This window comes from Crassostrea angulata, chromosome 10 (genome assembly GCF_025612915.1).
Source record: "Crassostrea angulata isolate pt1a10 chromosome 10, ASM2561291v2, whole genome shotgun sequence".
NCBI classification, from domain to species: domain Eukaryota; kingdom Metazoa; phylum Mollusca; class Bivalvia; order Ostreida; family Ostreidae; genus Magallana; species Magallana angulata.
Genome location: NC_069120.1, coordinates 40,915,106 through 40,928,334, shown reverse-complemented (window position 1 = coordinate 40,928,334; position 13,229 = coordinate 40,915,106). Strand labels below are relative to the sequence as shown.

The 13,229-nt window shown below is 33.0% G+C and overlaps 2 protein-coding genes across 2 annotated transcripts; both read left to right on the top strand.

Annotated features, from left to right (window-relative positions):
• Nucleotides 1-111: 111 nt before the first annotated feature.
• LOC128165384 (ubiquitin carboxyl-terminal hydrolase 14-like) lies at nucleotides 112-8,416 on the top strand. The gene is made up of 18 exons (XM_052829868.1): nucleotides 112-208; nucleotides 1,273-1,418; nucleotides 1,558-1,590; nucleotides 1,675-1,779; nucleotides 3,000-3,103; nucleotides 3,399-3,457; nucleotides 3,828-3,958; nucleotides 4,049-4,123; nucleotides 4,478-4,539; nucleotides 4,777-4,859; nucleotides 5,018-5,049; nucleotides 5,267-5,332; nucleotides 5,458-5,550; nucleotides 5,757-5,882; nucleotides 6,278-6,350; nucleotides 6,611-6,718; nucleotides 6,845-6,919; nucleotides 7,981-8,416. The coding sequence occupies exons 1-18, from the start codon at nucleotides 193-195 to the stop codon at nucleotides 8,064-8,066; spliced, it is 1,473 nt and encodes a 490-aa protein (XP_052685828.1). The 5' UTR covers nucleotides 112-192; the 3' UTR covers nucleotides 8,067-8,416.
• A 1,858-nt stretch (nucleotides 8,417-10,274) lies between these two features.
• On the top strand, nucleotides 10,275-13,091 carry LOC128168068 (uncharacterized protein DDB_G0287625-like). Its single transcript, XM_052834161.1, has 6 exons — nucleotides 10,275-10,907; nucleotides 11,013-11,234; nucleotides 11,411-11,890; nucleotides 12,335-12,397; nucleotides 12,624-12,764; nucleotides 12,938-13,091. Exons 1-5 carry the CDS (start codon nucleotides 10,476-10,478, stop codon nucleotides 12,750-12,752), a joined length of 1,326 nt encoding a protein of 441 aa, XP_052690121.1. The 5' UTR covers nucleotides 10,275-10,475; the 3' UTR covers nucleotides 12,753-12,764; nucleotides 12,938-13,091.
• The last annotated feature ends 138 nt before the right edge of the window (nucleotides 13,092-13,229 follow it).

Here is a 13,229-nt window from a genome sequence, read left to right as displayed (position 1 = left end):
ACAAAAACCGGAAACTATAACGACAGAAATATGAACAAAATTTATTCTTTTAATGCAAATATCTTACACATAAAAAATTATTGATAATATTTTTATTTTTTTCACGACTTTTTTCCGGACCTCTACATTTCGTTTTTTAGTTTCATCCTCATAACTTCCTATTCATGCTGTCCGATTGAATGAAAAATAGAAATGCCGGTTTACAAAGGTTCGTCCTAATTCACGCTTAAATAAATGTACATATGATTCTTTGATTGAAAGTTAGCTTTGTTACTTAATCAGAACTGATTATTTACAGAAAAGGAACCAGTGTTGCTTTAAAGTAACGGAGCTAAACTCTCTCTTGGAATGATGAAGCAAAATTACCTTTTTACAGTTTTATATATTCTATATATTTTCCCCAATGTTTTTGTAAATGTTTTAAGTGATAATCTTTAGATACTGTTTTAATGTACATCAAAAATGGTTAGGAATTTCGGCTTATAATCACAAAGAAGACATAATTAGAGGGATATACATATGTAGCTATAATCTGATAATAGCTACACAAAGGTGTTAGTCATCAGTAGGTAATAATAATATACATGTATGATTTAGTCTAAGACTATACGCCTTTTTGTGTCAGTAGTTATACTTATTACAAAATTTGTGTCATGGTACCAGTTAAATAATTTTTTTTCATTTGATATTTGATATGAAAAAGAAGTAATTTTTCTCGCAAAAATCAACACATTATTTATCTTGGCTAAAATTCTTATTTATTTAAATACAGTATGTATATGATTTTTGGGTATACATTGTAAAAGATTTTTCCTTCAATAATTGCACTTGAAGACTCAAAAGAAGCAAATGTACACTGGCAATGACATGATCATGAAAACATTAAATTGTAGTTGTCTTCTTTCAATTTAGAAAACCAGGAGTTCTTATTTACTAATATTTTCCTCATAAATATTGTTTAGTGCCTTTTAAAGTTATTGTAACCTTCTGCTCCCAATTTTTAGCAAATTGTAAATTATCCAAATTACTGTTCAGATCAGTCAATCTTACTCTACATGTGTTCATTCATGCATCATAGCTATAATGAACAAGATATTGTTGTAAAATATATACCGTAAATCCATTTTTATGAATCCTTCACAGACCTGTATCATACCAAGGGAAACTGTTAAGACCCATGGGATTCCTGCTTATTTAAGTAATTAAAAAACCATAACTAATGGATATTTGTGTATGATAAAATTCAGGTAAATATTTCCCTTTGTTTTGTAGTTAATGTCAAGTGGGGAAAGGAGAAGTTCTCAGATGTGGAATGTAACACAGATGAACCACCAATGGTGTTCAAGGCTCAACTGTTTGCTTTGTCCGGAGTTCAGCCAGATAGACAGAAAATCATGGTCAAAGGAGCAGTTGTCAAGGTTGCTTAAGTGACTGTGTTATAATAAAAATTATCCAGAATATTATTATTGGAAATATTTTTTTATTAAAATTAACCATATTGGATAGAGATTTTTAAGTTCACAACTAGTGTTAATTTAATATTTTTTTCATTCACAGGATGATGACTGGGGAAACATCAAAATGAAGGATGTAAGTGAATTGAATTAATTAGTCAGATGAATAAGAAATGAGTTTGTTGTTCAGGAATATAAAGGTAACCTGATCCTGTTGTAGGGAGCCATGCTTATGATGATGGGCAGTGCTGATGCTTTGCCCCAGGCTCCTGTCGAGAAGACAATGTTTGTGGAGGACATGACAGATCAACAGCTGGCCAAAGCAGTAAGTATGCATTGAGGAGTGAGGACTCAACAATTGAGGACTCTTCAACAATAGAGCATTCCTCAACAGTTGAGGACTCTTTAATAGTAGAGTATTCCTCAACAGTTATGGACTCTTCAATAATAGAGGACCCAGACTCCTCAGCACTAAAGTCTGTCTCAAGTTCTTGCTTCCATCAATTTTTGATGATTTTTAATAAAAATACACATACCTGTGAAAGAAGTACAATTGAAATCGATGAAAGGGAATATATCCAAGATATCTTCATTGAACAATTATCCCTTTTCACTCATAAAATTTCACAGGAACGAAAACAATTTTCTTATGGAGATTTGTAATGGGAAATGTTTACATTTTTTCTCCATTCGGAATACACTCGGAATACATTGCGCAATTTTTTAACATTATCATCCGGGCTTATTAATGGCTGATGCAATGCAAAATCTCCGTAGACTTTAAATTTTTGGATGTGTATTGAAACCTGAAGCGGTAGAGGGGGCGTTTCAAAACAGATAATCTGGACATTTTTCATATTAGTGGATGAACGTAGTTTGAGCACAAAGGTATTTACTATTATTGAAATATCAAGCAAAAAGTGGTGGAAGCAAAAACTTGGGACAGAGTATAGAGGACTCTTAAATAACTTGTGACAATAAGTTAGAAATGAGATAAATAGATGTTTTCATTCCTCTATCATAAACATAAAAAAAAATCCCACGTCAAAGCAATCTTTTGATTTCACATGTATTGAAATAACTCCTTTCAAAATCTTTGTTATTTTGGTGTATAATGAATAACTCCTCTTTAAAAAATTTTAAGTAATCATATTAAATAAATATCTAACAAATAATAACAGTATCAAAATTAATGCCATGTGGTATTTGTAACTTATGCTGCCATATTGTAGATTTGACCTGGCACTTTAAGTTTTAGTATAGTTTTTCATACATAAGGGGTAAGTTAGTTATCATTAAAGATAGCAACACTATATAGAGGGTTACCTGGTACATAGACATTATAATTGTGAATGGACACAGGTATTTGGATGTTTTAGGAAGCAATGGTTGATTACTGACACTGGTTCTCTATTTACCTGTTATAGTAGGACAGGATATCAAAATCAATATTTTCATTCCAAACTTAATGCAATGAGAAAATTTTCTCCCAAGTCACATTGATGAAGATAAAACATAAAGCATATATATTTCCCAATTTTACAGTTAGAAATGCCTCCAGGCTTGATGAACCTCGGAAACACTTGCTATATGAATGCTACAGTGCAGTGTTTGAGAGCCATTCCTGAATTAAGGGAAGCCTTGAGAAAGTGAGTGTCAAATCTTTGCTGTTTAACAAAATGCTTTATATATGAATACATATATACCAGAGTATAACCTTCACAATTTGCAAAAAAATCCTACTGTGGAATAATCATTGTTTGTGGTTGCTCAATACATGATGATTTTAAACATACTGCCTTACAACATATGTATAATTACAAGTTTCAAATAAATTTTCATGTTCTCTATAAAGCTGATTTGTTATTTATATTTGAATTTTGCAGTTGTTATAATAATTATTTAAAAATATGTATGAATGAGTACATTTTTTTCTGTGTATAGATACAGTGGCAATCTGAGTGTAGCTGGTGGAATTTCAACAGCAGACTCCATTACAGCAGGTAAGAAAGTAACACTTTGATTTTGAGCCAAGGTAAGTTATCTTATTAAATAGCGGAAAAGAATTTTTGAGGAATAATTAGATGTACTAACATTATTCTGTCCAGTGTAACAGAAGAACATTTTATGTATAACAATTTCAAAATTATGTATGAAAGATTTATAAAATGTTTTATGCATACAAAAATTGAGTAATTTTACTTAATGCATTCACAGGAATTTTGGATGAATAATTACATATACCGCGGTACATGTACTAACATATTTTTTCCATTATATCAAGAGAACAATTTCAACATTTATTTATGGAATAGTATTAACACAATCTATACTCATAAGTTTTAACGTAGTTTAATAACTTACTGTTCACAGCTCTCAGGGACCTGTATAACTCTATGGATAAATCAGGGGCAGCCATTCCACCCATGATTTTCATCCAAGTCCTTCACATGGCTTATCCTCAGTTTGCGGAGAAAAGTGAACATGGAGGGTTTGCCCAACAGGTACGTAACTTTGCCTCTGTGTTTTGAAATTGGTTTAGTATGCTACAGTTTACGTGCTTATTGATGTACCCTAAATTTGATTTTATACAGGATGCCAACGAGTGTTGGACAGAAGTCGTCCGATGTTTACAACAGGAGGTGGATGTGCCACAAGAACTGTCAAAGGTAAATTGAACGTGTGCTTGGTGTCAATTTAAAAGTGAAAATTTTAAGAGACTAACAACAAAATTAACAGGCATTTGAAACCAGGAGAACAGACTTTTTTTAGTCAACATTTCGATTAACAAAAATCAACATTGCTATTGAATATATATATCAATACTGTGATAGAAATTAAAAGAAATGTCACAGTTGAACTGGTAGGCAGCTGCAGTGATCTGTGAAAAAGGTGTACTGGGTGTCAATTTGAAAGTGGAAAATTTGAAAAGAGGTGCTTTTGAACTCAACATTTGATTTAAAAAATCACCATTGTTATTGAATAAATCAACATTTTGATTTAAATTTATTATCATATTTCAGGAAGGTGCCAAGCCCAGTAACAGATTCATTGATCAGTACCTCGGTGGGGAATTTGAAGTGACGTATCCTTTCACAATCAAGTTATTGTTGATGTAAATGTATTTACAATATGTGTAAGGTTTGGAAATATTTTTGCTGTTTCCAAAAAAAAAAAAATGGTCTACCACAAGTAACTTTTTCAAAAAGGGAAAAAGAATATCATCTGTGTGTCAATTTCTATCTCTAAAATATGATGAAGCTGGCAGTGATACATCACAGATCAGAATTTTTAAGTTACATTAGCCTTAACACTGACTCAGTATGAAATGTGAAGAAGCTGAAGAAGAGCCCGAATCCAAGTCAGTAGAGAAGTTCTACCAGCTCAGCTGTTTCATTGAGAAAGGTCAGGCTTAGGTTAGGGTTAGGAAGAAAACTTTAAATACATAGATATTTCAATGAGGTATTTTGATGAAAAATGAAAAAAAAAAAAAATTTGTTTCTTATTGACTAACTGTAACAGTATGTAACTACAAATTTTTCAACCTTCTTGGTTTTTTTCAGATGTGAAATACATGCAGACAGGTCTTAAAAATGTAAGTGAATAATGTTCCTCTGAAATATAGATAATCAATATCGTATGTGAATTATTGCTTACTACCAGGTAGTGGTTTGTAAAAACATTCTCTGAATAAGTAAATTAAGATCACATACATGTAAGCTCCTCAAATCTGATTAGTTTTTCATCCTAAAATTTAAACTTTTAATATGCCACCAATTTATATTTATATCCATTTTATTGTTGATTTGCAGCGATTGGAAGAACACATAACAAAGAATTCTCCATCACTAAGTAGAGACGCTATATATAAAAAATCTGTAAGTAACTGTATGGAGATATAAGAAAAGCTTTAAACATTTGACTGAAGTTCAAATGGATTAAAGTTATGAGGAAGGGAAGTAATAAGTTGAAGTTGCCTATTGAGAAAATTGCTGTTTTTCAGAGTAAAATCAAAAGACTCCCGGGATACCTAGCTATACAGTTTGTGCGGTTCTATTACAAGGAGAAAGAAGCAATCAATGCCAAAATTTTAAAGGTATAAATGTTGTGTACTGTAGATTCCTTATTTTTCATGTTTTTTAATCTGCCAGATTTGCTTCTCACAATTTTATGCAGATATTTATTCCTCTCGTTTAAGTAGGAATCTACAGTATAAGAAAATTGTAGTTATTAGGTCATATTATTGATTTACATTTCCATGTATTTGGTACCAGTGTTTTATAATTTTTACTCTTTTGACAGGATGTCAAATTCACAATGAGTTTAGATGTGTATGACCTGTGTACCCCAGAACTTCAGGCCAAACTTCAGCCTGCTAGGGACAAATTCAAGGAACTAGAAGATAAAAAGGCAGAAGAGATGATTCAGGTAATGCACACTGAAGAATTAACACTGTTACATTTTGTAATTTTCTGTACATTGAAACTTGTGTGATCTGAATTTTTAATGTAACAACTTTATTTTATATAATTTCTTTGTATTCTGCTGGAAAAAAATGATCTAACTTTGGAGTTTATATAAATTATAGATTTAATCATTATGCTGTCTTAGATCTTATCCTTAAATCAGTGTTTCAGTAAATTTGCACTTAGTTCAGTCTATGATGGTTCAGAACATTGGGTGACTTTGTCCAAATAAACTGGTTTCACTGTCAATGTTTGAAAAAAAAAATAGATCCTTGTATATAAAACATATAAATACTTTTAAACTTTAAAGTCAAATTGCACATTATTAGCAGTGGCATCTTATTTTGTGTGTCTTAGAACAAGGCCCAGGGAAAAATTGAAGATCAGCCTGCCAAACCAACAAAGGAGGAGCCGTATGGGTTCCCTGATGGTAGGTGATCACCCCCACAAATATTCTATATATCCGTTAGTTCACATATAGGTTAAAAAACTTCATTTTCATTATATTCAAAATAATGCTCAACAAATTCCATACTCAGTATTCATCATTGGTATTATTAAAGTTGTACACGCTATTTACATGTAATTTGAAAAAAAAACAACTTCTGATAACTTTTTTTTTTTATATTTTGCTATACCTTGTCATTTTAAAAACACCTGATAAATAAAATCATGGTGCACCATTTACAGATTTGGGATCCAACAACAGCGGGTTCTATGAGCTTCAGGCAGTGCTCACCCACAAGGGGCGATCTAGTTCTAGCGGCCATTACGTCGCCTGGGTCAAAAAGAAAGGAGGTCAGCAGAACAAAACTTAACAACTTTTCTATAGTGTAGTCTGTTAAATTATAAATGGAACCTCAAAACTTATTCTTTCTGTTGTGATATGAAAATTACTAACTTTATAGCTGGGTTACATTTCAGATGAATGGTACATGTTTGACGATGACAATGTATCCTGTGTAACAGCTGAAGATGTGCTCAAACTATCAGGGGGAGGTCAGTCTTGTATTTATAATCCGTTCTTATACATGTAAATGGACAAAGACTTAGCTAGTAAACTTGTAATGATACTGTAGATTCCTTATTTTACCCAAGTTCTTAATTCCACGATTCAAACGTTTTGCATTAAATCGCAAGAATATAAAATTGCCTATGACAAATTTTTATCATAGTTTCATATAAACTATATCTGTCTGAAAAATAAAAGCAAGCTTGTAAAATCTGCAAGACATGCTTCTTGCAATTTTATGCGGATATTAATTCTTCACATTTAATTAGGAATCTAGAGTACTCTTAGAAAGTACTCTTAGAAGACTAAAGATAGTACTCAAATAAAAAAAGTGATCAGTATAAAATTAACTCAGAATATGAACTTGAACAGCAGTTTGTACAGTGCATAAAAAAGTAATACAGTTCATTCTGCACACCATAAAAGCATAAACACACATTCAGAGTGTCCATATTGTAATGTGTATCGTTGGCAGTTACTAACTGGGTATTTACCATGCTTAGGACCACCATAGGAAAGAATAACCCCCCATAAAAATAAATGACATTGAGCATTATATTAAAGATTATCTGTAGGTTCTAATGATTTGTTGATGTATTCATATGCTGTGTTTGAAAGTTAACTGTACTCTGCATATTAGACATTTGCCACATTTTATTTTCACTTTTATTTGCCCTAATTGTCATTTGGCCATTGTAAAACGGTGCCAATTTAATTTAAAAAGTATATTTTTAAGTTGTATCACTTTAAAATAGCGTATAGAATTAGAAAATGGGGAAATCTTTCACAAGTGTGATTGGTAAAAAATATATTACACTCCATTATAATAAATTCCTTATTTTTTACGCAAATACCTAATTTTGCATCTCCGCCATTTTCCATCAAATCGCAGGATCATAGTTTCAAGTTGTTCACATCTGTAAAAAAAAAAAAATTAAAATTAAAGTCTGTAAGGTGTGCTTCTCACAATTTGACACAGATAAAAGTTCCTCACAACTAATTAGGAATCAATGATTTTGAGTGTGCATTATGTGTATTGTCTTTACAGGGGACTGGCATTCAGCCTATGTTCTGCTATATGGACCAAGAGTATTAGAGGTTCCCGTGGAGGTCCCCATGGAGCAGGGAAGTTGATCAGACAATGACCAAACACTAGTTCCTTTTGACAATGATTTCAACCTGTACTGTTTACATTTATAATATGTCAATTTAAGCATGCTCTCTCGTAATCTGATATATTTGATTTGGGCATTTCTGTTTTGAAATTAATAATTTCTGCTGAAACAGTGAAAGATACCATGCTGTCAAGCATATTGATATTTTGACCTTGACATCCGATAACAATGTAAGAAAAGTGCTATTAATAGATTTGTTAACGAATGATGTTGATGGAAAAGAAAGCATGTACATGTATTCCAATTTACATTTATGAAGCCTCCTCCATAATATATCTTGCACAATAAAAGATTGTAATTCTATCATAATGTTGTTTCTATTTGTTTTATTCACGACTTGATTTCTGTTTACAAAACCATAATTAAAAGTACAGTTTAAAGACAATAAGAAATTAAACTTTTTAAAATCTTAAAATGTGTTTATTATAATTAAATACATATACATAGTTTACATTTTTAAACTCATTAACATTTTAAGATTTTTTCGCTTTTATGCCGTCTTGCCACATTTTCAATTCATTTGTCAAAATCAATAGAATTTGAAAAATAATAACATCTGAAATTTTTTTATTTACCGTTCAGTTATGCATCCATTCAATTGCGTTTATTTAAACGATGAAATGCTTTCTTCGGTGATTCATGCGGGATATGAAGGTGGCGATATTGGAGAAAAAATACATAACAACGCGGGTTATGTAAATTTTTTCAGCATTGATCGCTACCTTCATAACCCGCATAAATCATCAAAGAAAGCATTTTTCGTTTAAATTTACATCTTCCTTTTAACAAATTAATAAATTAATTGCAAAAAAGTAAATGAAATTAACTATTGTTAATGTACATCAATACCTTAGCGAAAAGAAAGGGTCAAATCGTCTCCTATGGGAGTCCGACATCATGATTATCCGTGATTTTTCGAATAAACGGGGCTTGTAGATTCAGTCCTGTCAGTTTCATTAGAGCTATGAATTGCAATTGACGTAAGAGATATAGGAAATTATACTTGTTGTATGTAAAAATACGCATTTTACCAATATATATGGGCGCTCATCAAAGAATTGCGGTTTATAAAAGAACGAACAGAAAAAAAATCTGTAAAAATAAATATTCATATCTTATGAGGTTATCTATTAAAAATAAATTATGTAAAAATATGAAAAATAATACTGATTCTCAACTATTTCAACGTCTATAATCATATTTTAAGTAAATTATCTTTTAAAAACTTTGTGATTTTCTGATTTGGTTGTAAGTCGTGAAGTCTACTTTTTATCGCGACATAACGTTATGCTACATCATTGCGCACGCTCGGCTCCGCGTCATCTACGTCACGACGTTGCCAAGGGTGATAACGTATATATAGGTCGTTCTGTTTTAACAACAGCGTCATAGTAACGTCGCCATCAGTTGAGAGCGGACGTGTTTTTTGTCAAGCGAAAAATTGAAAATTCACCATGAAACGGAAGCGTTCAGAGATGGGATTTGATACAGAAGAATTTCAAAGGGTACATGGCATACTTTGAAATGCATTTTATGTAAAACTTGTGCATAAAAACACGAGCTATTTGGTCAAACTATTTTCCCCGGGAATATGGGGGTGACTTGTTTTAATAATAAGGAATAAATTCGCGTTACTACTTCTTTGCGACATTTTCTTTTGGTCATTATTTGTGAAATTGTGTTTTTCAAATATGATATGTAATAAAGTGCACGAATTTGCCCCTATAGTCACTTACATTATCATTTTTGAGAAAATATGATTTAGATTGATACTGACAATTTAAAAAAAGAGATCGAGACAAAAAAAACAAAAAAACCAAGATATTTGAAATAGCCAGATTTTTAAAATCACAGCATTAATTAATTACCTGGTGTGATTATCCTACATGAACATTGTGTAAACATTATCCCAATACTACTGAAAAATACATTCAAAGGTGATAAAATGTACAAATACACTTATGTTTTGAGAAAATAGTGTATAAACAGGAATTCGATTTGCCGTTTATAGTTAACTTGATTTTTGAGTCTTGAATTGTTGGCGAATGGGGCAAAAATAAAACGATTGCAAAAATAAGACTTTATACAGCACTATACAATGTATCCCACGAACTCATTGTTTATACCACCAAGAGATAAACGTTGTTTTCCACCTTTCTCTCTCTCATCATTGTTAAGTACAATATATGCGGATGTATCAACAAAACTCGATATCATCGGATTATATTTTAATTCATAATAATCTCAATTTATTTACTATTTACTATGGCATTCTTCACCTGTTCATATTTTGTTATTTCAGCCAGCAAAGCGGCCACGACTGGATAATGACAATCATCAGCCGGCAGTCAATCCTCATCCTCTAGAGATGTTTGCACATACTGCCTTCTCTTACCACACAGAATATATCTCACGTGAAGAGACAGGTTGTGGGTCCACAGACACACAGGCCGATGGACAGGAAAAGAGTCACGTGATTCAACCAGCTAGGGAGACCAGGCCCGGACCTACTGACAGTCAGACCAGCAATTACACTCAAATACAGAATGGATCTAAACAGGAAACGATAGAGAAAAGTCCGGTGAATCTACCAGCTGTGGAAACTTGGTTCGATTCTACAGACAGCAAGTACCTGCTATCAGACCAAACGGCTACCCTGGAAGAGGGTGATGAGACACCATCAGATACACTGGACTATCTGTTGTCTCTTATCAATGAGTATCTTTACGAGACTACAGGAGTGCCGAGTGCTTCATCTGTATTACAAAAGATAACAGAACCTGTAAACGATGCCGATTTGGTAAATAAATTACATAATTATGTTAAAACAATTTTCATTCATGTTTCAAGCGTATTCTTCCAACGATTGCTATTACTAAATTGTGTTATATGATTACTTTTGTAGGTCCGAAAAGCTACTGTCACTGATGAGTATTCTAGATGGCCCACTACTGGTGGTCTACACACGCTACCGCAGATTGCTTCGTCGGCATCCGCCATGATGGCCTCCGTCGATGGAGATAGATCTCGGAGCCTCATTGTTGAACATAATCTGCCGTCCTGTAGCGGCTCTGTCATCAAGTCCCACTCAGGGACCGAACAAACCACGTCTACAGATAGTGGACTGGTAAGATGTCGATATTTATATCCGATGGTAATAAACGAAAAAAAATACTATAATTACAGTTATACAATATTGTGGCGTATTTTGAACCTAAAAACTAATTAATTATGCAAATATTCATCTTCTTTATGTTAGAAATTACATTGTTTCATTACACTTTGATTTCTTTTCTTTCATAGAAGTCTGAATCTGGATCCATCAGGCTCAAAAAAGGTGTGCCTCGCAGACGGTCCTCCAAAGAGAGCGAGTCGAAAACAGAGGCTAGCCTTGAGCTTGCGTCGCGGACGCATTTCTCCGAGGAGGACACAACAAGAAAAAGTGCGTCTCGTAAGCGTTCACGTGAGAAGGATGCGTCCTATGAGAGTGCGCCCCGGAAGCGTTCACATGAGAAGGATGGGTCATATGAGAGTGCGCCCCGGAAGCATTCATCTGAAAAGAGTGCGTCACATACTAGTAAACAATCTTCCACAAAGAAAGCCATACAAAAAAGACGCTTTTCTAGATCTAAATCTCCCGACAACGCACTCGAACGTACTCAACACAAAAAGGCTAAGTGCGGCACCAGTAGTTGTGAAGGTCAGCGGGAAAAGGACAAAGACTCGGAGCGGTCTCGGCATGCGCAATTTGTAAAGAATCAGGGGACATCTCAAGCTCCCCAGGTGATTATGAGTGAATGTGAATACACAATGTCACAATAGAAATTCAGACTGTTGTTAAGAGATGTTTTTAAATTAATTAACCATTCAATGTAAGAAGATCGTTTTACATTTTGATGACAATGTTTTGCTGTCTCTCCATTTCCCTGTATCTTTTTTTCTTTTACATATCTCTGTCTTTCTCTCTATCATCTGACTCTTCTCTCCTTTTTCTTCGTCGTTCTTAGCGACTGCCTTTATACACTTCACTGATCGCCAACTGGAAACAACAGTTGAATGAATGGGTAAGACAGGAGCATGTACATACAGATTGTACATGTATATTTTTACTTTATTGTGATAGGCTGACTGATCTCGCTTTATTGTAGCGTAGCACGGTGTATTTTCTTTACCCTTGAAACAAAATGGTTGATATCAATTGATGGATATTATTTATTTTTTCTTCAGAACGTAAAGAATCGAGAAATTGATTCCAAAGATGCGCACAAAATGAAGTACCCTTCACACCTGGTAAGAAGGTTAATTATGAATAGCCAAAGACCAGTGCAATATTTGATGTCTATTAATAGTACTTTATCATAAAATTTATGAAAAGAAAAGTGTTCTTTTTAAAAGCATACGATTTGAATTGAGGGTTACTTGCTTGTTATTGTGTCCCCTAAGAGAATAAAACAAAACAAAAAAACACTTACTACCATATCTCAGAACAACGTATTACGGTTTGTTAATTTTTCAGCATGAGTGGTTGGAGAGAGTGAAATTCAATCACACAAGAAAGTGGAGGATGCTTCATTATGAGAAAGCTAAATGGACGCCCCTACAGTTAGCGCTAACTAGTAAATCAAGATCAGCGGGCAAAGCCTAAAGTCATGTACCGGTACGTAAAAGTCTAAAATACATACTATATAGAATTAAAAACAATCTCTTCTGTTTAGAATTCTATTATAAAAATCAATTTGCCAAAGGGAATAGCTGATTAGACCTTCATAATTTTACACAAAGTTATCCTCTGAAGTCGATGCCAATATCTTTGAAAATATTTCTTTGCAGATTTACGGTTCCGTGAAAATTGATGATTTGATCCCTATGGGCATCAGAAATCTCAAAGATGTGCAATATTTTGATAGAACTTTAATCCATTTGATAAATTTTGTGATGTTTGAATAATCGTTTCCTATGATCATGTGTAAAAAACTATTATGCATCAATTATTGTGTTCAAATTCTAAGAAGAGATATGAATTAAAATATAACCATTAAGTCATATCGCCTTATGTTATTTGTTTTATACTTACATGAATTTAAGAAATAAGGAAGCATGTGATGAAATACGATCGGCGCGT

Excerpts from the sequence above, each read along its gene's own strand:
- LOC128165384 (XM_052829868.1), top strand. Across the intron at positions 5,333-5,457 it reads ACGCTATATATAAAAAATCT|AGTAAAATCAAAAGACTCCC; the intron begins GTAAGTAACTGT and ends GCTGTTTTTCAG. Across the intron at positions 5,551-5,756 it reads TCAATGCCAAAATTTTAAAG|GATGTCAAATTCACAATGAG; the intron begins GTATAAATGTTG and ends CTCTTTTGACAG.
- LOC128168068 (XM_052834161.1), top strand. The coding sequence starts at position 10,476 with ATGTTTGCACATACTGCCTTCTCTTACCACACAGAATATATCTCACGT. Across the intron at positions 11,235-11,410 it reads CGTCTACAGATAGTGGACTG|AAGTCTGAATCTGGATCCAT; the intron begins GTAAGATGTCGA and ends TTTCTTTCATAG. Across the intron at positions 11,891-12,334 it reads GGACATCTCAAGCTCCCCAG|AACGTAAAGAATCGAGAAAT; the intron begins GTGATTATGAGT and ends TTTTTTCTTCAG.